At 36.6% G+C, this 24,396-nt stretch overlaps 2 protein-coding genes across 4 annotated transcripts in view; one reads left to right on the top strand and one right to left on the bottom strand.

Moving 5' to 3' along the window:
• slc66a2 (solute carrier family 66 member 2) overlaps nt 1-21,356 on the bottom strand; it is a 43,478-nt gene extending 22,122 nt beyond the window's left edge. The window contains exons 1-3 of one of the 3 annotated variants that reach the window (XM_065293393.2): nt 20,747-21,356; nt 20,403-20,536; nt 18,060-18,104 (exon numbers count right to left, since the gene is read on the bottom strand). In XM_065293393.2, coding sequence (XP_065149465.1) covers nt 18,060-18,104; nt 20,403-20,536; nt 20,747-20,952 — 385 coding nt within the window. In that variant the 5' untranslated portion in view covers nt 20,953-21,356. Of the gene's footprint in view, nt 1-18,059; nt 18,111-20,402; nt 20,537-20,746 lie in introns of all 3 variants that reach the window. The other 2 variants (XM_065293385.2, XM_065293399.2) reach the window with 2 other exon arrangements.
• A 575-nt stretch (nt 21,357-21,931) lies between these two features.
• LOC135772819 (heat shock factor-binding protein 1-like protein 1) lies at nt 21,932-23,636 on the top strand. Its single transcript, XM_065282351.2, has 4 exons — nt 21,932-22,183; nt 22,266-22,332; nt 22,715-22,809; nt 22,899-23,636. The coding sequence occupies exons 1-3, from the start codon at nt 22,139-22,141 to the stop codon at nt 22,807-22,809; spliced, it is 207 nt and encodes a 68-aa protein (XP_065138423.1). The 5' UTR covers nt 21,932-22,138; the 3' UTR covers nt 22,899-23,636.
• The last annotated feature ends 760 nt before the right edge of the window (nt 23,637-24,396 follow it).

Consider the following 24,396-nt stretch of genomic DNA (forward strand, 5'->3'; position numbering starts at 1 on the left):
TGTTAGCTATACATTTCATGTCCTCATGTTTATCGGGAATCAAACCCATGATTTTTGAGCTGCTGACGTAATGCTCACCCCGGATTTCCACCGACTGCGGAGCAGCTGCAGATCAGCTCCGCTGCGTTACGTCTCCGCACTCTGCCGTCGGCCAATACCCACCAGTTCCGTTTTTGTTGCAGAGCGGCTGCGTGCTGAAGTGACGAGGTCTCGCAAATTCACGTGATGATCGCGCGATACCTAGTTCTGTCTCTGCCCATTATGCCGTTGAATTATGACGTTTTTACAAACCAGCCCAGATCACAACACGAGATCTCGCATAGACAGAGCAGTACATCAAATCCATCCAAAATTCAAAAAATAAGAAGGCTGCTAAAACATTTATATATGCTTTATCTTTAATGTATTTATTTGAAACTCCCCTGGCTCTGTTCCTGTCTATTATTTGTTGTTTCTGTATTAATGACTTTATTTGTGTGTGTTTGTAATGTTTGTATTGCAAAGATTTAATAAAAAAACACGAGTTCTCGTGAATTCAGGTATGATCACGCGATAAAGTCATGGCTCCGCCCTGCCGAGCTGTCCGACATCCGTCAAAAATAGAAGCTCTGCGTATTTGTGCCGGAGGGCTGCGGATGGCCGGAGCTGTGACGGATTCGGAGCGCAGTCAGTGGAAATACACACATTGACTTGAATGGAAACCGATTGACTCCGCCGCCGTTCCGCAACGGATCCGCAGCCGTTCCGCAGTCGGTGGAAATCCGGGGTAACTGACAGCTCAGTTTTCCAGTACACTTATGAGTGTGGCCAGTGTGTGACTCTCAGAAAAGAAGTCATGTCATTACAACCCACACGGTGAACAGCATGACTGTCGTGCACAGTCAAATAGTGGCCATGTTTTGATCACAAGTTACTGTAATTGGGATTTTCCCCGACGCTGTTCAACCTACTCTCAAATCCAACTTGCTGTTAATTTCCATAATGCAGAGCTCTACAATGATAGATGAATATTGGAGAGGTCAACACACCCTCTTCTGAATGTGCATTACTGAGAAACTGAACATTAGCACCATTATGAGGGAAATACATGACATGTTCAATAATGAAAAAGATTTATAAAGCATCTCATGTCTAAGTGATTCTGAGCTCATTTATTCAGTCTGAGGAATAAAAGAGAGGGAGAGAGATATTGAAAAGGTTTAAAGGGGTCCTTGATTATGATTTCACTTTTTTATCTTTAGTTAGTGTGTAATGTTGCTCTCTGAGCATAAACAGCATCTGCAATATTACAATGCTCAAAGGGAGACATTTTCTGTAACAGAAATCGCTTTTCATAAACTACAAATGAATGGCTGGATAGACTACAAGTGAGCTTCTTGCTGGGTTAGTGACATCACAAGCCCCAAAATTTAAACAAACCATGCTTTCAGGAGCACACAAGAAAGGGGTGCTTTTTATATAGTGGTAAGGATAACACAAAATAAAAATGTAAACAAATGATGACACCGTTTGGCTCCGCTATAGCCAGTTAGCTAAATGCTAATTTATACTTATCTGACAAACACCGGATGTTTCCGAAAAACGTGTGGTAGGATGTTAGCGCCAGCTAACCAATCTGAGCATATTGTGTATTTCTAAAGGAGCGGCTTCATAAAACCAACTCAACTGCCATTTTAAGGAGAATGAAAACTTAAGGTAAAATTAAGGTAAAATATTTGAAAAAAAAAAAAGTAACAAAGCATAAACAATCAAACCTACAAAAAAGTTATGTCACAAGTGATTTTTTTGTGATAAGAGCCATATATGCATTCACATTTCTGTTTTAAAGACATTTAAAGAGAATGTCTGTTAATCTCACCCCAAATCATTAGAAAGAAGTGAAAAATATTACGGAAAACGTGCCGTTTCAATTTCATTCTCAGTGGAAAAAAGTGTGGTCTAATAATTGTTACAGTTAAATTAATAAAGTATTAAAATAAAAATTTTTAAAGCATCATAACATAAGTATCAATTAGATATTTTTAAATGTAAACAGCAATTTAAAGCCATGTTTTTTCCATGAAAATCTTTATTGTTCCTAAAAAAACAACTTTACATTTCTTTGGTTTAAATTTGAGGTGAAATTTGACCCGGACATGTTTCTGACAGCTGTCATAAAATTCACATGTAACGGCCTGAGATGAAAGCGGTGTTATCAATGGTAAATTGTTATCGCACTTTAAGAGTCTGTCTGATTCATGCCCGGCAGAGCATTATCTTACAAGCCATCAGATGACAATGATGGTCAGTTTATGACATTTGAACAGGATTTATTGAAGTATTGATAATTAACAACAGTGACATTTCAGATGACATTTCACAGATCAGATCAATTATTACGCTTTTGTTTGCAGCTCCACAGGAAAAGATAGATGCCGGTGTGTGGAGAGAGGCTTTCTTAATCTGGAGTTTGATTGAAACATTATAGCAGACGAGTAAACAGATGAATGAGACTAGTGTGATATTAAATAAATCATCCAATTCTTTGTGGATGTTTCTATATAACTAAAGCGATCAGTAATTTATGTGTCAGACACCTGTCCAAACAAGATGGCACCAGATGGAAATATTACAAATGCTAACTTGGAGTCATGAAGCTGCGATGATGTTACTGTATGCAGTGTTAAAATGTATTTCTATGTGTTTGCTATCAGGGGCGTCATGCACCAATTTTTTTTAAGGGGGCACAGTGTCAACAGCTCCCAGAAATTTGTGTATACACAGACATCAAACGAAATATGATAGAGCTTTCAGTCTTTTCCATGGCACTTACATTTCTAACAATCTGAAAACCCCTGCTTTCATGCAAAAACCTCCAAAATAAAAGTGATGACTAACTTTCATATCAAATACTATTCAATCGGAATAATGACACATTTGCATCATATTCACATCTGAAACGGCATGTTTTATTTAAGTCTTAATGGCTTGTTTAATTGTGTCATTAATGCATTTTGCACAACAACTACATTATCATATAAAATTTATGTAATTTTAAATCCATAAAGTATATAAACAACGAAAATGACATCAGCTATAGCCACGTGATTGATTTTAATGTTCAATAATGATTTTAAAAAATATGTTTAGATACAATTATTAGAGGAACGGATTTTTGCATTAAATTTTACCTCATGTGAGCATGTGAGATTCCGCGCCCGCGTGAACTTTGGCGAACTTTGGCGTTGTGCCAAAAAGATGAATCTCTACTAATATAACGTTGAGACGGTCACATTTAAAACCATACATTTTCTACACAGAGAAGGTTAACTGCACATTACCGTACTGGGGTTTGGAAATGTTGTGAGCGTTTCTAACACGTTTTAATTCCTCAGATAGCCAAATGCAGCAGCAAGCCAGCAACAGCAGAGAGCTCGTGAGCGCGCCCAGACACTGATGACGTCTGCGGCTGCGCTCTGACTGCAGCGCCAGCTGCCGCCAGAATAAAAGTAATGTAACATGATCAAAACACGATCAAAACGGCGAAAATCTCCGAAAAGTGACAAGGATGCAGCACAGAATGTATATTATTGTGCATATTAACAGATTAAAAGTCAAATAACAGATTAATGGACGCTTATTTGATTTAGAGGTTGGATGCAAAATCCATTGGCTCAAAAAAACCAAGGGGGCAGGTGCCCCCTCAGTTTGAATGGGCATGACGCCTCTGTTTGCTATTATTCTTGGTAGTTACAAGGACATTGCAAGCTGGCTGTCAAGATGCTTAAGCTAGAATTTAAAAAAAGTCAAAAGTACAATGTTCAAGTCTCTAGAAAAGGCTCAGATGTCAGTATTGATTGATGTGTTAACCGTGTTGGCATTTTAGCACTTTCGGTTCCATCGTCCCAAGGTTAATGGGCTTTTTCAATGAGGTTTTGAATGGGTTTTAAATAAGAGATATTAATGTTTTATTCTATGGCATAAAACACGCCACACTTTTATTTAAAGCTTCAAGGTGTCTTTAAAAGGGCGATTGCTAACAAGCTGCTTCACAAGACTACAGACGTTGCCACATATGAAGATCTCAAAAACAATGCAACATACACAATTCCCAACAAACATTCATCCACATATAATTTTTTTTATGTTTTTTAAATGCATTTATTAAGGTTTGAAAGAGCTGTCTGAAGTTTGGTGGTGATGATGTTGATGTTGAGAGACTGGTGTAGTTCATTTGTAGCCATAGACATATACACTAGATGTCCCCTTGGGGTTCTGAGCATGCTCAAAATCGCCGCCATCTTGGAACAGGGGTCTTGTCATAGGAAGTACCTAGGTAAAGCTGCTATCTCCGCCTGTACTTAGAATTCATGGACAATGCCGGACTTTTGTGCTGCGTATGGATGTTAGGGCTACTTGCACTATGCATTATAGTTAAAAAAAAAATTATTTCATAAAATCAAAACTTACATTTTTTCCTGGACTAAATGCTAAATACATGTCTGACTGTTGAAACTAACCAAAAGAAATGACGATTTATGGTGATTTTATTTATGTTACACCATTGCCTACAATGATGCTGATGCGGGGTTCCCCTGTTTCAAGATGGCGGCTGTAGTTGACGCATTCGGTCCAATGAACTGCCGTAGCCAAGGCGACATCTAGTGTATATATCTATGATTTGTAGCTTAAAGTTAGCTCTTCATTTCTAGTAAACACAATTAGCATTTAAAATTCATTTTAAATTTATACAAGTTGTGTTCATCTGTGAAAATTATCATGTCGGACAAAACGTGTAAAAGTGTCATAAACATTAAACACAGAGTTTACTATTTGAGATAATCCAAAAGACTATAGTAAAAATGAATGGGCTTTTTGGCGATGGAACCAGTGTCCCGCAACTTTCGGGTTGGCCAACAAAAATACAGGTATATTATCGCCGTGGCTCCCTATTGCAGTATATAGCAACATCTGTCATGCTCCCATCTGCCATCGGTTGGAAAACAGGTAGTCCCACCTTAAACTCAGATAATCCAAACTAACATGCTTCGTTTAGGTCAAGTAAACGGGTAAAAATGGGTAAAAAATTAACTTTAACTTGTTAAAGGAAAGGTAAATATGGAAATGTATTCATTCAACATTTGGATTACTTCCAAGCAAGCGATTTTGCTTTTAAAAGACATTTAATAGCCCTCCAAACACAACTCTAAACAAAAACAAGGAAAAATTTGTGCTTTAAGTTCAAATGTAATGGACGTCTAACCATAGCCCAAAGATAAATAAAAATAAATTAATTAATTCAATCAAACACCTTACAATCATTGTTGATGTTGCTGACATATTGGAATATCATACATCTCGCAAGGTTTTTTTTTTGCAAAAAAAAAAAAAACATTTATTTTGGCTAGTAGTCGGTTACTCATAGCTAGACTATATTGGGTCTATAGTTAAAGGGACACCACACTTTTTTCAAAATATGCCCATTTTCCGGGTATGGCACTACCACTTTTAGCATAGCTTAGCATAATATATTGAATCTGATTAGACCATTAGCATTGCGCTCTTAAAAATAAACAAAGAGTTTCGATATTTTTCCTTTAATATATTTTATTTACCGTGTAAGACAGACGGAAAGTTAAAAGTTAAGTTCCTTAGTATCTTACGATAGCAAGGGACTATTTTCAGGCACTTTGTAATATCATTGCGCCTCCTGCAGCCATGTTACAGCAGCAAAGTCCTTGATTATTACGCCGTAATGAGAGTATAGCTCCTAGCCATATCTGACTATAAAAGCGCAACTTTTAATTTTCCGTCTGTCTTAGTACACGATGAAACTACAGAAGAGTCAAGTTTTAAATGTCTTTGGTTATTTTTGAGCGCAATGCTAATGGTCTAATCAGATTCAATGGATTATGCTAAGCTATGCTAAAAGTGCTACTGCCAGACCCGGAGATCGGCTGAATGAATTTCAAAACGGTAGAAATCAAATGTTTAACTCTAGGGGAGCTGGAAAATGAACATATTTTCAAAAAAAGTGGAGTGTCCCTTTAAACTAGACTGTGAAATGATTGATTGCTGGATCTAATGATGGATGGATGCGTTTTGAAATTTCACCATTTTAAGAACAAAGATAAGATAACATAACAGCTTTTTAAAATGATTTGTTTGCTTTCATCTTAAAAAAGAAGTCACATGGAATGGCACGAGGGAGAGTATATGATACAGTATGAGAATTTTCATATTTGGGTCAAACAGACTTCAGACATCCTTAGCTTTTGCAATACACAATTTCACCAAAATCTTTTCTCTGCAAGATGCATTCACGCCCTGCAGGAAGACCTGAGGGAAAAAGTCAGGCTGACCACTGCACAAAGTGTCTACTTACAGGCAGCATCTACTCTACTGTAAAAGAAAAGCCTCTGGCAGTATATATATATAGACTTCCTTCAAATGTGACCAATTGTGTCGTGTCTGCACGAGGTCTGTCACGGTGCATAACATAAATCTTCTGCAGTCTCATGCTGCAACACAAACGGCAGACACATCACACCTCTGTCTCTCGCCCATCAGCGGACACACTTGGGTAAGAAATTATGCGCTGTAAATAGCCCTCTGTGTGGCAGCCACCACTGTAGGAACAGGATAGTCTGGAACGCACAGATAACAAATGCATCCTAAAGGAAGAGAAAAACAAGTGCATCTGGGCGTAGACGCAACGGGAGGTTTGTGATACTACCAGCATGGCCTGACGCCAGACATCAATCAGCAGGCGTAAAATGGCCAGCATCAGGACCAGAGGGGGGTTGCATTTAGTACATGGGGCTTTTCATAATGTGCAACACCATAGTAATCCGTTTTAGACCTGTTTAACTTGTACATTTTTACACTTTGGGGGTTTTAAATATTTAATCTGCAACATAAAAAAAAAGAAAATTAAGATGGCCAAAAGTGAAGTCCAACCTGGAACAACTAATATATTTTCACTTTAATCAATAATATGTTATATAGGATGTATTCAAAATTGTGTATGCATGTAGGTTTGCTGAGAAGATTTAAAGGTTTGGCAAACTGTGTTAATATATAGACCAGGACTATGACTACAAAATATTACCCCCAAAAAGATCAACAAATATTTATAACAGATTAAAATAAAGAAAATGTATGCATAATTAAGTTTTTTTATGCCTTTTATGCATATTCAATTTGCTGTGTTTGTATTGCAATTTTCCCTAAATTTTCTGTCCAATGAAAACGGTCTAATATAAAAGTTTGAAGGCGCTCTAAGCGAATTCACGCGTTTTAGACCATAAAACATTTTTTGTTACATACAGCAAACATCTCCTCACTATCTGCTTGCTGCCAGTCCGCTGATCAAACTGTAAAAAAACGCGATCTCTGTAGACAGCCCAGGCTTCACAAATTGTGTCAAACATGTGTGCTTAAAAGGCTAAACATTTTATGATTATATCCTACACTATACAGGGAATAATATGGATTTTTTTAAGAAAACATCTTGCATAAAATAAATTCAAGCACTTTCAATGACCTGTATCCATGTATGTATATTTTCAAAAACTTCCCAGGGCCTTGAATTTTTCCCACAGATTCACAAACTTTCAAGGATTTCAAGGACCAGTGGGAACCCTGTTCACATGCTTGCACAGAATGACCTTTTTCACATTTACTAGGTTGATAAAAACACTGGGGACCCAATTATAGCACTTAAACATGGAAAAAGTCAGATTTTCACGCTGTGACCCCTTTAATGATTTAATCTGACCTGAGGGGCCATTACAGCACAAATCCTGCCTGACATTACTTTTGGCCACTACTGTGTTTTAATGTCATGTTGACTTTAAAAGGGCAACAATTTGTTGTCTGTAAGTGTGCATTATAAGCCTAAAAATGTAAAAATGAATACTGTATGTATTACATATCAATGCATTTAATGCAAACTGAACACTATTGGCCAAAACAAGATGGTACAAATATAGTGCAAATCCACAACTAATAATCTAAGCCCCTACTGTATATGCGTGCAGAAATTGTACACACAGACCTGTGGAGTCTTAGGTAAAGGTTCTGTGATGCTGGAGGCGGTGCACGTGGAGAGAGCCGGATCAAAGTGGCAGGTGTGTGTGTGTGCCACACTGTATTGTGTCTACTGAGCAGCGTGCCACAGATTTAACCCACTGTGCATGTGCGTATCGCTGCTGCCAGCGGGGCGGCATGTGGGAATAGACTGCCACAGAGTTTCAACAGCAACCCCAGCAAGCTCGCCCTTTTTTTTTAGCTCACACCCACAGACATACAGGCACAGCAACAACTGCAAAACACAGATACTACACAACCAACCTAGAGGAGCGCTGAGAAAATCCCCCTCAAATCTTTTGGCGTAGCGAGATTTTACTGCATCCTCAGGGCGAAACAAACCAAAATAAAGCGGTTGGGGTTGCATTTAAAGGTTTTGAGTGTATATTAGCAAAGAGCTCTTCATCTTAAATCCAGCTCAACATAAAATGAAAAAGCACATCGGTGCACACTTTTAGGACTTTCAAAGCAATAGATGTCCTTTCTTATATATACAATTTAGTGTCCTCGGGGTCTGTCCCTCTTGCTTTTACTCCATCCATTTACTGGAGAATGAATGCTGTGCTGGCCAGGGGCTGAAAATGATTGACATGCTAACAGAGTGGTGCCATCATTTGTCCCGGCTAACATCCAGCATGGTTTCAGCCCACATGCCAAGAGATAGCTGCAGTTTCCTGTTCTAATTACGGCTAACTGAAATGGAAAGACGTGAACGAGGCCTACGGCGCTCAAATGAATGACGGGTCTGCTGGTCTTCGTCCGGATCCACACAATCTGTTCAATCGAAATTTTGTCGAGTACAGACTGCTGCCCAGTTTGGACAACAGTCAACAGTAGCTACAGTAGCGCTCCACAACAAATGCTGGATTAAGATGCTATCGCCCCTGTTCGCCAAATTGAATTGATGTGCCAACACAGGAAGCAGCACTCTGTTAAAACTGTTAAAATATCAGCAAGCATTATCACCATTATCATATATATTGAGTGTGCCACTATCTATAATATTTATAAAGGTGCCTGAAGTATAGTTTCGTTTTGACGTGTACGCAAACGTCAGCACTGGATTTTGGTAACCGACGTACTTTGTACGCCTAGGTCGTGCAAATGCACGTATAGGAGTATGTAGTATTTAGGCCAGGAAAGGCATTGTAATTTGTCGCAATGCACATTTGCGTCAAACATCGGAGTCAAATAAACTATGTTTTGCTATAATGTGCATTCGAACATGCGTGTACGCTCACAAAAAACAACTCTCCAGACTGAGAATAAGCCATTTTTATGCAGATCATCTTACATGGAAAATCTCCATTTTGCAACGTCTTCGGCAGCCCTAAATGGACAAACTGCTCTACTGAGTGCTTTTCGTCACTATATTAAAGGCGCTCTAAGCGAATTGAAGCGTTTTAGACCATAAAACATTTTTTGTTACATACCGGAAACATCTCCTCTCTATCTGCTTGCTGCCTGTCCGCTGATCAAACTGTAAAAAAAACGCGATCTCTGTAGACAGCCCAGGCTTCACAAACGGCAATATCAACAAGTGGCCAAACCTAGCATCACAAAACAAAACAAAGTATTCCAGCCAATAAACAACAAAAAGGATTTGGGGGTGGGGGTTGGGCGCGTTCATGAAAGCACGGAAGGGAGGGGGAGGGGGAGGGGGAGGAGTTAGCTACGCTTCGTCTGTTTGAAAACAGTTTCAAACGTCAACAATAACTAACGTCTCGCAGATTCACTTAGAGAGCCTTTAACCTCAATGGTTATTAACCTCACCAATAGATGTCGCTAAAATTGACATATTGTAACTTTAATACTATCATGCTGCGTTTACACCAAATGCGAATAGAGCATCTGGCGCGAAGGATGTTGAGTCAATGTAAAGGTCTTGCAGCGTGGAGGAGGCATTTAGCGCGGCACACACGAATTCACCTCATTTGTGCTTCCAGGTCGACTTCGCGCCCGAGTCGAAAAATTTTAACTTTGCCGTCAATTCGCACTGCGTTAACCAATAACCAATCAGGAGCCTGCTTCCTGCTGTGGCGGCAGGCCTGCCCGGAGTCACTCCTTGCCCCTCCCACAAGAAGCGGATTTCGCATCGGACCCGTGTCAATTTTGCTTCAAACGCTTGCTCTTTTTACGCATGTCTATTTCGCTCTAGACGAATCTATTCAAAATGTTTAAGCGGGAAACCAGACGCGGTATAATTTGACGCTATATTTGCGTTTGGTGTGAATGCAGCATTACTGCTAACAAATTATACATTTTCTTTACATATTTATTTGATACTTATTCATTTTAAAAGGTTGCATGTTAATAATGTTCATAAGTTAAACTTCAATATATTTATTTTAATTTACATGATGAGTCATCATTATTAATGATTTACCATTTTCTACATACATTTTTACATAAACTTGATATCTTTCATTATGTTTAATATAGACAAAGTAAGGCTATGTAAAAGATTAAAGGGATAGTTCACCCAAAAATGAAAATTGTGTCATCATTTACTTACAACTCATGTTTTTACAAAAGTGTAAAAATTTATGTTTTGATAAACACAGAGGAAGATATTTGTGACCCGTCACGGAAACCAGGGACTCAAGTCGGCAGCACAAGTTTCGAGAAAATGAGAAACAAAGTTTTTTTTTTCGAAATTTGTGATTTTCGTTTTATTGCAGAATCTGTTAGTTGAGATCACGAAGAAGCCTCTCCATGTTTGAGATAGCAGTTTTTGAATATTTAAAAGCGTACATTTTGCGGTTAAAATAGGCTTGTTTTTCCGGAGATTCTAGCGTGCAGCGGGGGGCGTCATTGTCTGTGTGTATATTTACATACTGTATAAGCTTGTGTTTTCGCCTCCGCCCCCAAAGGGAACAGCGTGACTACTAAATAAGGGTAGTTCGCCCAAAAATGAAAATAATGTAATTAAAGGGATACTTCACCGATTTAGCATTCAGCTTTGTATCTGTAGAAACCCGGCAGTATTACTGAATGACCATGTTTCCCTCCCCCATTTCCCCCTGAGAGGAGAGATATCTGCATTTTGGTTCTGCAAAAAAGTCCTCCGATGATGTAATATGACGATTTTTGCATCATCGGAGGACTTTTTTGCAGAACCAAAATGCAGATATCTCTCCTCTCAGGGGGAAATGATGGAGGGAAACATGGTCATTCAGTAATACTGCCGGGTTTCTACAGATACAAAGCTGAATGCTAAATCGGTGAAGTATCCCTTTAATGACTCACCCTTATGTCGTTCTAAACTCGGAAGCCCTCCGTTCATCTTCGGAACACAGTTTAAGATGTTTTATCGTTAGATTTAGTCCGAGAGCTTTCCCCTTCATTGAAAATCTATGTATGGTTTCCATGTCCAGAAAGTTAATAAAAACATCATCAAAGTAGTCCATGTGACATCAGTGGGTCAGTAAGATTGTGTTGATGCATCGAAAATACAGTTTGGTCCAAAAATAGCAGAATTACGACTTTATTCAGCATTGTCTTCTCTTCCGGCTCGAGCGTGAAGTCACGTGACTGTAGTGACGCGGCTGCCCTGTTCCTCAGACATGTTTGCTAAGTTTTTTTTTTTTTTCAAACTTATAGCCTGCGTCTCCCCAGACTGTAAAGCTCGGGCGCACAAAACAAAAGAAAAATAAAAGAAGCTGGGGCGGAACAAATAACAGTCAGCCGCATCGTACGTCAGCCGCGTCACTCACTTTATGCGGCGCCGCAGTGGGATGACGTCAAAGTACCGCGAGAGCTCTTCAAGAAATCTTACAGAGTAGTTTAATTTCGACTCGCTCTCGCGGTACTTTGACGTCATCTGTATGTCAGTTCTTGCAGCGCAGCATGAGTCCAAACACACAGAAGTTACACAGATATCGTTGTATTCTTCATATAATTGGCTACATGTTTTGTCTATCAATATTTTCCATGAAGTCATTGGCTGATGGAGGAACGAGCGAGCCATTGGTAACATCTCTAAAGGGTGTCACGTTTTCGATGGCGCTGTTTGGATGATCTATTATACTACTTCCCTATTTTAAATACAAACTTTGAAGGCGGGTTCATGTGTTTAACGGAGTGTAAGCTCATATACCCTTACATGTTACGATTTAAATAGTCTTCAGATTATATATTATATTGTATTACCAGACATTCATGCGAAATCTGATGTAAACAATCTATATTTCACGGATTATACGCATTTGTGGACAAATATGGTCATTGGATAATCTGAAACAGACTGGATTCGACTTGTGATCCCCACAAAGGTAAAAGAGTCATGTTTATTTTTGCGGGTTGTCATTTGGTCATAAAATACTACATATGATGCTAGAACATCTCAAAAAGGGTTTTACAGGGGGTATGGCTTAGCTAAATGAGATGTAAATGAGCCCTATTGTCTCCCCCAGCTGAAAAGAAGAGTCCCTTTCGTCTCGATTTTCTCGGTTTGAGTATTTCTGAGTTCCTATATTCAAATGGCCACAACTTCTCCAAATCTTATCAGATTTCCATGTGTTACACATCGTTGGAAAGCTTAGAAACTGCACTTTCAGAATCTGTGAATAACTCAAAATGCCCAGATCCGACTTGTGTCCCTACTTTCCGTGACTGGTCACATTTTGAGGAATGTTTGTAAGCAAACCATATTCTTTTATCCTATATGGAAGTGACTGGGGCTCATAATCAACCCTTTTAAGAGCTAAATGCAGTTACATATAGATGCCTATACAGTATAACAAAAGAGAAAGCGTTTTTTTAAAACGGTCTATAATGACAAAGCATAAGTGTGAAGATCGGCTGCCAAAAATTCTTGAAAAATACTTGAATTATACTTGAAAGAGGCCATTTTCTGATACAGTGATGTTAATTGAGACTAATGCAGTCACCTGTGGGGATAAATGTAGTTAGGGGGCGACCATTTACATCCATTACTGCACAACCACAAAGACCCCATCAGTCTGCGCTATGTGAAATACATTAAAAAAATATGAGTAAAAGTGAATAAAGCCGTCAGCTGTAAAAAACCGCCACCTGCTTCAAGACCCGATGACGAACCTCATGACACCTGGCTGATAAATACAGAGAAAGAAAGTGCGGTCGACCTCAATGAAATACAAACTATGATTTATTGAGTCATTGGATATCATCTAGGAGTCTTGACACAGAGCAGAGGGACAACTCCATTTGTTCAGCCCCCAAACAAGTTAACAGGGCACTCAAGCTTGACCTATGACCCCTGGATGGATTAGAGCACACCTCCATTATTCACATCCATTCGATCAATGAGCTCTGAAGCGAAGCAGCAATTAGCAAACACCTCTCAGGCTTTCTCCTGAACACTTCTAATGAGGTGTGTGAGAGGGCCGCCGGGCGTACATGATCAATAGAGTCGTGCAATGCCAGAGACGGCGAACAATAAATCTTAACAGAAAACTGGAAAAAGCAGAAAACTGATTTTATTCACAGACACAGTGCTCAAAATTAGTCAGAACCCTTGCCGAATATGTCAAATGTTTGCTTTTTGTTTTTAAATAAAAAAATCATCACAATATTTTTTGCTCTTTACCTTCTATTGCATACTAAGAAGCTATTTAACAGAACGTAATTACAGCCTTATTTATTATTCCAAAGTGGCTTAAAACAATCAATAACTGCTTGAGGCTATTTTTGACAATTGTGGATAAATATTACAATTGTCCAGAGAGTGATAAAGCTAAACTGAAAGTATACCTCTCAATTCAACAGACATTAATGTAAAACTGCATCAACTACAAAGCAAAACTGTGATAATCACGGCCTGCACATCTCTCTCTCCCCCAAAAATCAATAAAAGAGACAAATCCTACTCTAATCTGACCAGCTCCACTTCATCACCACAAATCAAAGAACAATGGATGTAGTATGCTCTGCTTAACTGATATAAATTAACAAATACATCACCAGTGCACTTTGACTAACAATAAATATTGCATTATTGATAAAGGAAACATCTGTTGGACACATTATGTTCCTGTATGCACAATAATGCATTTATAGACTGCATATCTGTCACTACCTCACGTATCTAGCTATTAACATGAAGACAGTTTTACTTTTAACTCAACAAGATTCTCTACCGCTCCGCCATGGTAGACCAATGACAGTAGACAATTTTAAAGGTGACATAGAATGATTGAACGGGGTATTTATCCTTGTTCTGTGATGTGACATATAGACAAAAAATTTTTTGTTTGGGTCTGTAATGCCTTAGAAGCTTCCTAAAAACCTCTCTCAGATAGCTGTATTAGGGTGGGGGATTTTAAACAAGTGGTTTTGCACCTATTTGGCTCCCCCTACTGGTTTAACTTGCAATCTCATTACTGATTGGCTGACTTTGCTGCCACTCAAAAAATTTAGCCAATTATTTTAAAGTGGAGGGGCAGGGAGATGCCTTTGATGTCATAAGCATCAGTTTTTCAGATTGGGCCGTTTTCTGGCTGACATTTCTAAAAGAGGAATTTCTATGAGACTGAGATGTTTAGCACTTTTTGTATGTTCGTGAACGCGGGTAGACTACCATTATTCAACAAAGACCAGGTAAAAATGGTTGTTCATTTTCTGTCCCCTTTAACTAAACCACCCCAAGCTAAAAATGCAATGTGTACATGCATTGTGTAATGAATTGCACAACAGAAAATGTTTGGAACACAACCAAAAATGTATTATTTCATTAAAGAAAGAGCTTTTTGATTAAGGCTGTCAAAAGATTATTCATGATTAATCACATACAAAATAAAAGTTTGGGTTTCCATAACATTTGTGTGTGTAATTATTACAAACATATAAATACACGCATACAGTACTGTGCAAAAGTCTTAGGCCACCACCACCAGACTTGTTGTTTTAGAAGTTTTAATGGCCATCCATATTTATTTAGGAAACATGTAAAAAATTATAAAAATAATTTTCAGGACTAAATGTCTTTATGCATCATTGGTGTTTAGTGTGACCTCTCTTGAGCTTGTGTTTTTTGAGCAGAATGAAGTAAAAATAATTTTATTCAGGTTTTAAGAGGTCCTGCTTTTGCTCAAGTGGAAGTGGAGTTTACCCTAAAAACTTGACACATCAGTTTACATTTTTATACGGTTTTTAATACTATACACACATTTTCTGTATTTTCTGGTTGTATTCTAATAAAGAGACTGAGAAACAATTTTATATGCTCACTGTAAAATTGCAAAAAACAAATCTAATTCTGGCATGGTGGACTAAAACTTTTGCACAGTACTGTACATGTAAGAAAAAATTTATTTATGCATATTTTTTATTAATATAAATGTATATGTTTTAAAATGCATGCATGCATATGTGTATTTATAAAAAGGAATAACACACAGTGCACATACACATATTATGCAAAAACAATCTTTTATTTTGTATGCAATGAATCTAATCTTCTGAAAGCCCAATTTTTGATTCCAGTCCGGTCTTTAACCAGTACACCACCCCACCTGCAGTCAAAAGATTTAAGCTGGTAAAAGCACCTGTAAAACGGATTTCCATCTGTTATTATGTCTGAGGACCACTGGTAATCTATCTTGAATCGTCTTATTTAAAAGTAATTTGTAATTACATTTAGGAAATGACATCAAAACTGATCTAATTTCTAGACATTTTTCTCTAAAGAAAGGTTTACAGTGTCCAAATCCAGTCAAATAAACTTGGCGTCAGGTTGGGCTTCAGTGAAACAACAAACACCATATGCCTTTTCACCAGTCACAACTAGGGTTGCAAATCACAGGAATTTTGGAAATATTCCCAATCAGAAATTAAGGAATTAAATAAATATAGGAATTAAACAGCACCAATTATCCGATTAATGATTTTACATTTCCTTTGTGTGTGTGTGTATTATTACATAAAGATATATGCAAAAGGTACAAACCCCAAAGTAAACGATGACACGTGTTATCGCCTTCAATGTAAATCTATTTTCTGGGACTACAACAAACACACTGATTGTAAATAACAGTGGGATTGGTGATGTAGACAAGACTGACATTATCATAAATACCCTCCGCTTAGGACTCACAGCCTTGCAAGTTAACTCCTGTTAGTTCCCAAATCTTTCAAACATGGTAAGGGGCGTCACGTTTCTGGCCGACGTCAGAGGTATTCAGGCCAATCACAACGTACAGATTAGCTGACCAATCAGGGACACAGCGCTTTTCAAATCAATGAGTTTTGGTACAAAATCTGTGTGTTTCAAGAAGAGAGTGAAATCTGGAGCTACAAAAATGTAAGATATGTGGAAAAAAAATTGTTTTTAACCATAAACCACGTGAGCACATCGTATTATACCAAATACACAAAATAGCGTTGTTTCTAAGCAACGAAATAGGTGCTCTTTATTGGAAATTATTTGTACATTTTGGGAATTTACGCTAACTGTATCACAAACTGCCACAATTCCCATATCGTATATTCGGATGTGATTTCCATGAAAAACCCTAGTCAGACTGCACCAATTTCATCATGTGCAAGTGAGATTTGAGAGCCGTGCATATACAAAGCTATATACTGTCAGAACTATCTAGCAGTCACTGTGCCGGTACCCTTTAAAAAAAGTACACCTTTACACCTAAAAAGTTCATTATTAGTACCATATTGGTACTATATGTAAACATATCTGTACCTAAATGGTACATATTAGGACTTTTTAAGGGCTCTGTTCTAGTGACAGCTTGGGACCATTTTTTCTGACAGTGTATGGTTTCAAATACTATAAATATTTGCATGAATTTTATTAATGAAGTAAATAAGAAATGATGAAAAAACTGTTTGGATGTTCTGATGAAGTTCTCAATTTGTGTTCCACAGATGAAGAAAATCCTACAGTTGCAGGTAAGTAAATAAATTTGTGAAATAAAGTTTCCTTCTTTTGCAACAGAACTTCATTATGTTGCAGGATTCAGTACTTGCTTCAGTTACTGCAGTAATAAAAGAAGCAGAAACAGCAGGACCACAGACAACTTTCATAGATGTCCCACTGCATTGTGTTCCTAAGGAGACCGCATTCATAGCAAAGCTAAAGTACAGACAACAGCACATGACAGGCTAAAATAACAACTTTCCTGATGCAATGCAAATGCAGCAAACTTCTGACACGGCATTTTCTAAAATCAACTACAAAACTAAGAAGTGACTCTAAAAATACAAACATGTATGCTCTACTACCACCACCTGCTGTTCATGAAGAGCAACAACAACAAAAACAGAGAAACAGCATCTAATAAAGAAATTAAACAGGTTGCACGTGTGTGTGTGTGTGTGTGTGTGTGTGTGTGTGTGTGTGTGTGTGTGTGTGTGTGTGTAGAGAGAGAGAGGAGTAAGCAGACATTACTTGTCATTGCAATCACAGTGCATTCAGAGCCGAACCAAAAGCCATGCAACACTTATTTAGTGTTGTTGGGTTAGATCATAATAAAACCAAGTCAGTAAAAGCAGAACAGCAGTGTAAAATACACAATACAGTATTTTAAAATACCCTCTTCACAGTATTATTGATTTGGGGACTAGTATTGTGCTGTTATAACCAGCTGACACACACCATAGCATAGTTTGTGGGAGCCATACATGAACCGATCTCAATTTCATAGCAATTATTAATTATTTAACTAATATTTACCATAACGCTAATTATTGCATCCATGTTCATGCAACACTGCAATACAAGCATGCACATCAGTAACACACATGCACAATTGCTAACAGCCTCTATCTCTAAGAGAAAACATGCTTGCATGCGACACATTCTTGTTATATACACGTTGAAGGTCTGATTCAAGAGAAATGTTTCTGTTAATAGAGAGCTGTGAATTAATGGCCGCAGTCAGGGCTGATAATGTTACAGTAGTTAAGATTCTGAGAGGGAGAAAATGAGGAAGGTGGATGATGGGAAAATGATCAAACTAGTGTTTTGTGGACAACATATAAGTACATACCCAGAAAGAGTCGCTTAGGAACTTTGATTTCCTCATCCTTACTGTCTGTTGCTTCAGACAAATAAGAAAATAAAAACAAGAACAGATCAAGAGAGAAAAATGGATTGTATCTCTTAATGTTCTAGGACACAAAAAGCCATTGGAGAGGTGGAAAGCACGACTGCTCTGTTACATGCAGATGTTAGGTATATTTAACTCTCTCTGATGTAAGAAATTACTTAAAATGACTTTCACTAGTAGTGTTGTGACATCAGACTGTTGTGTAGCGTCACACTGCTGGCAATGAAGCGATAAAAGCTCCATAAAAGACTAGTGGTACCAATTCACATTGACTGCAATAGGATATAAGAACCCGTTTAAACAGGATCCGTCTCACCTGTATAAACAGAAAAATAACCAGACTATCAGTTTAAGGTTTTATCAACTTTGTCCAAGGAGTTTTCTCCATAAGCTGAAATGTGTACCTAATGCGTCTCATATAAACTGCATGCAAATACTAGTTGACGTGATTAGTAGTTGACACTGTTTTTTTTTCTTCTTTCCTTTTTAATGCCATTTTATGTTCATGGTGAGAGTCAGGTGTAATTATTAAGAATATAACTATATAAATAGTTTAAGATGCATTTTTTTCAATCAACAGTATAAATCAAGACCCTCAAATAAGTCCCTTAGTATATATTATGTTTTAGTAGTGCTGTATTTGGTATATTTGCACTTTAGAAATAGTGTTCAAATATTTGTTTTTGGGAATACAACGACCTGGATTGAAATGCAAAATGATCGATTTTATTTCCCTAGAAAAAAACTGAATGCCATTTGCTGAATGAAGCATCCTTACGATGACAATGTAGTAGGGCTGCATAATGATTTACTGCAACTAATTGTTTGTAGAAAAAAAGCTGTTGTTTACATTGTGTTTGCGTGCGTGCGCGTGTGTATGTGTATATATGCATGTGTATGTGTATATGCATGTGTATGTGTATATGTGTGTATGTGTGTACGTGTGTATGTGTGTATGTATATATAATTCACACACATATAATTTTAAGAAACAAATAGATGTGTGTGTGTATATATATATATATATATATATATATATATATATATATATATATATATATATATATATATATATTAAGTAGAGCTGGGCAAAGATTAATCTAGATTAATCGCATACAAAATAAAAGTTATTTTTTGCATAACATACGAGTTTGTGCTGTGTGTAATTATTATATATATATATATATAAATACACACACATTCATGTATGTATTTAAGAAAAATGTACATGTGTATATATATTTATTTATATTTTTATATATTCTAAATTATATATTAATAAATAAAAAAATTTAAATAAAACATTTCTTAAATGTATATATATGTGTGTGTGTGTGTGTGTGTGTGTGTTTAAATATACATAATATTTACACACATCACAAACTCATATATTATGCAAAAAGATACTTTTATTTTGTATGAGATTAATTTTGATTAATCTATGCCCAGCCCTAATATTAAGTATTCAATATATTATAAATATTAATTATACAATTTAATTATATAAATCTAAAAATGTATATATACACATGGAAAATATTGCTTTAAATACACACACATGCATGTATATATTTTTTATAAATACATAATTACTATACATAATCATATGTAAACAAAAACTTTTATTCTGCAAACGATTAGTTGCAATTAATTGTTATGCAACCCTACAATATAGCATACTACTATACGTATCCCTGGATTAATACATTGTTTCACTATTTATTTTTTTCAAATAGCATGCAATGTGCTGTATTTCAGTCTGAACATAGTTATTGCTAAAGATTTATGAGCCATAGCATTATATAGGGGCTACTGATAACACCCCATAAAAACACACCACATAAATAAACCTGAAATAACGCTGAAGAGTTGTGACTTGCACATGACCAACGTTTACTGAGCTAACAGGTCAAAGTTCATCCACTTTGGAAGCCTTCTTTACATGATATCATTGTCAGACCGTTCGATGAAAGACCCTTGTATTATTTACTTTAATAACCTTTAAGACAAAGTACTAAATAGTCTGTAGATTCACAAGTGAAGCTGTGGGGCAACGAGGGGAAATTTACAGAACTAAAATGCTAAAACTTGTTTGCAACACTCCAGGCTAGACTATAAAAACCAAGACGTACTGTATGTAGTCAATTCACTCATCTGGGAGTGTTATTATAGTGCTATTATAACCATTCTCTCTCATGTTATATTAAACTTTTTATCAGCAGGTCCATAATGGAATAATGAGGCTATAAAAAAAGTGTCATAACAAAGATTAGAGATTCACACCTGTGAATGAGCGGCGTTTGGTGCTGAGTTCAGTGGCCATGCGGACGTTGGTGCACAGATTCAGCATGACTAACATTGTGGTGATCATGATTATACTTTGCCAAAGCAGCGGGGTCTCAAAATAGCGTCCAAATCTGCAATGAAAACACATTATGTACATTGATGATCAGTGAATTGTTATAGGAGGACAAACAATAAAGGTTGCTCTTAGTCTTATTTTGTACAAACCTAGTGTCAATTATAATTGTAACAGATTAAACTGGATAATGATTGGTCCTTGGTACATTATGCATCATGTTTCTTTATATTTATATGATTGATTTGGTTACAGAATGGTTACTTACCTAAACAGTATTCTTAATATGTTGGCTATCAGCAATACCAGGCAAACATAGGTGGAGAATCCTTCAGCATTCTGAGTCCTGCGAATATCTCTGTACTGAGGGATGTATGGCACAACTCCTCCAAATATGATGGCAAAAGATGCGATCCAAGAAACTAGCTGATGTACAGCATACATGATCTGATCCATGAGCTCTTCCTCCATCATTTCCTAATGTATCTGCCTTTATCAATACAACTGAACTGATCTAAATACAACTGCCTGATGATAGGAAGCTACACAATTAAAAAACATAAACTACTCGTTCGTCGGTTATTTTTACATTTAAACATTCATCTTTCGACATGTAACAGATATTGTTTTGGAATATAGATAGTAGATATACTTTCATTGTCTCAATCACCCTCCTCTGACTCATTGAAGCAAATCATCAAATTACTTCCGTTTCCTAGAAAATAATACTTGGTTAATCGATGGAAACGAGTCGTTTGAATGAGTCTACATCAGCTTATGTTTTCTTCCGGCTCGTTGTCTGTAAAATGATAAAAGACGTGTTGTAAAACATTGCAGAAAGCAGCTGAGGTCCTCTGCTACAGCTGGCTAATGGTCAATAATAGCACTTCCTCGTTGTGATACGTCACAGTGTGTGCCATTATATATTCATAAAATGCGCGGTCCTGACCGGAGTCGTGTTTTCAACTGAAGAGAACTGAATAAATATTAAAAAAATATGTCATTGAGTAAGTTAGTATTTCAAAATGTTTTTGTTTAAGGCATGTGTAGCATAATACGCCTGACCTGGGCTAATTATAAAAATGTTTTGTTACATTTTAATGGTTTTAATAGAGATGTTTATGCACCTGTTAAATCCCATATCCCATTACAATAACTTTACTCCGGAATAAAACAAGCAGTTAAACACAAAACATTAAATAAAAAGAGATAATAAATAAATATTTAAAAAACTGAATAGGCTCAATAAATACTAACTTTCTAAACCGCAAAACAACATCAATAAATGCAACATTATTACAATATTATAATAAATGTATTACAATTATAAATAATAAATCAATTCAACCAAATTAGCAACATCGCGTCTTTTTTGACATTGTTTATATTGTAGATTTTTCTGTAGGATACTCAGTTCAGCGCACGTCTAAAGGGTTAAATATGGACACGAATGCCGCCTATGCGAAAGAGGAAGCAAAAACAATCTGAGACTGTGCAAAGTTTTAAAGTCTTTGTAAGACGTGGATAAATGATCCAAGACTAGACAAAAACCAAAAGCTCATATATCAAACACTCGTTTTTTTTAAATACAGATAAAGTTGGTCGTAGTTAAAAAGGACGTACAAATACACTCGCTGGAAATATCAACTGAACAGAATTGATGGCAGGGTCCGAATCAAAAGCTGCCCAGGATCTGACTGCAGTGGTAGAGCAGTTTCATGTTATATGCTTATTTGTTAACATTGTCTTTAAATTAATAAATCTAATTGATTCGTTTCTTCACACAGATGGAGACAACCATGCAAACACTTCAAAGCAAGTTTCAGGATTTATCTGACCAGATTATTTCTAAAAATATCCTTTCAATTTTGAAGGAGCATTCTTAGATGTTACTACTTTTTTTAATGTTTACTCTGGTTAAACAGACTTGTACTTCCTCTAACATCCGTCTTTGAATTTGTTCATTTAAATTGAAAATGACTATAATTATTTTTTAACAGTAAGCCCCCCCCCCCAAAAAAAAAATCTCAGCAGAACATAAGGGATACAGTTGGCAGTCCACAATCATTGCTAACTCTAAACTGTAGTTTTACAATGTTTTTGTGTTTTAAGCAGATGCATAAAATATTTCAGTAATTCAGCATAGTATTTCAGCACTTGAGAGCTGACTTATATGGATTGATTTTTTGCACTAATGTAAAATCAAAGAACCAAGGGTTTTCTTTAATGACCAAACTGGATGAGATGGGCACGCGTATAGATGACCTAGAGAAGAATGTTGCTGATCTCATGACACAAGCAGGAATGGAAGATCACAACCAAACAAAATAAGTACTTGTTTTATTTTAATCAAATCAGATTAAAGGTTTTATAAAGACTTATCATTATATATGCATAAATAATGTTTATGTTTTTTCCAGGTATACAGACTTCAAACTTGTCAAAGCACTGATCAGAAATGTGGCAAAATATCAATTTTCATATATATGTTCATATTAATTAATATATGCATGCATTGTTTACTCCATGCAAGTGCCTTATTTTTTATGTGATGTGCTATATTTATCTTGAATTGTTACTATTAAAAAAGTATTGCATTACATAACTAGATTTTGGGGGATACTTTACATTTATCAATTTATATTTTTTATCATTTATTTATTAATTTTACTATCATGTAAAATTTTGCAATGCATAAAGGCAACAATAAACACAGTTTACAAAGCAATGTTTACAAGAAGGAACTAGAGGAAAAGACGACAGCATTAACGAGAGGAGAGTTTGTTTTTCAAAGTGTTAGCAACGTTAAACAGTAGGAAGTTAAGGATTAACTTCAAACATTTCCTATTCAGTAAGGGGAAATGCTTGGCGGCCTTTAAAATACAAAAGGTATACATTTTGAAGCTTTTACTAATTGGGTAGTATCAATAATGCTAACTAAATATTTTTGATATTATATTAAACAGTTTGACCAGCAGGTGGCGGTGTTGTTTCTCTATTCCCACTTGGGTCATGTTTCTCACATTGCTTTTCATATAGCAGTAATTAAATAATTGGACAGAGTCTGATTTCTTTCTTCATACATGAAATCATAAAGAATTAAATTCACTGTATACCTGTTCACCTCATCATATTGGAAAAAAACTGCCTTTTATAAATGTTAAATTAAAAAACTGTAACGTAAAAATGTGTATGATTTGCATTTGCCAATATTTAACTGGTCGTTGTTTTCTAGTAACCATGTGCAGTGTATTTAATTAAATAAACCCATGTTAAACTTATTTGCAAGTAGCAACACAGATGTGTTGGCTGTTTAAAGGCAAGGACAAACATATGTTGAAAACTCACCACATATTTCATAAAATCATAAAAAAATCTTGTAAAATCTTGCATAAGTCTTGTCGCTTAAACAAAGTATCGCGAGATTTGTTCGGGCGCTATTCACCAAACATACGTCAAGATCGTCGCTCGTATGGTTGTCAAGGGAGACTACGCTAGAAATGTGACGTACGCCTGTAGGCGGTACCGTGAGTTAGAGAAAGGGAATGTCGATCGGCGAGAGATCGTTTACAGAGGCGGCCGGGAGCGTCAACAGAATGGGTAAGTATTCAGTTCTCGTCTTTTCATTAAACTCACAGTCCTTTTGTGTGGTTTCTCGGAATCTTTTGTAAACAAATGCGTTGCTTTGCTTGTGTCGCATGTTAAAATGTTTGTCGTTAAAAGCTAGCGCGCGGCAGATGCGTTTCCTGCGCGTGTTTGTTCAAACAGATCAGCTCGAGCTTTCCGTTTCAACCTATTTTTCCACTCTCCATGTTATTTTCTTGACAGCAACTGTCTTTATTCTTAAATATTACCTTCTAAATGATGTAAAACAGACTTGATGTATTGGTGCACTGGTACAGCGTTGGTTTTAGAAGA

The sequence above is a fragment of the Paramisgurnus dabryanus genome, chromosome 19 (genome assembly GCF_030506205.2).
Source record: "Paramisgurnus dabryanus chromosome 19, PD_genome_1.1, whole genome shotgun sequence".
In the NCBI taxonomy this organism is placed as follows: domain Eukaryota; kingdom Metazoa; phylum Chordata; class Actinopteri; order Cypriniformes; family Cobitidae; genus Paramisgurnus; species Paramisgurnus dabryanus.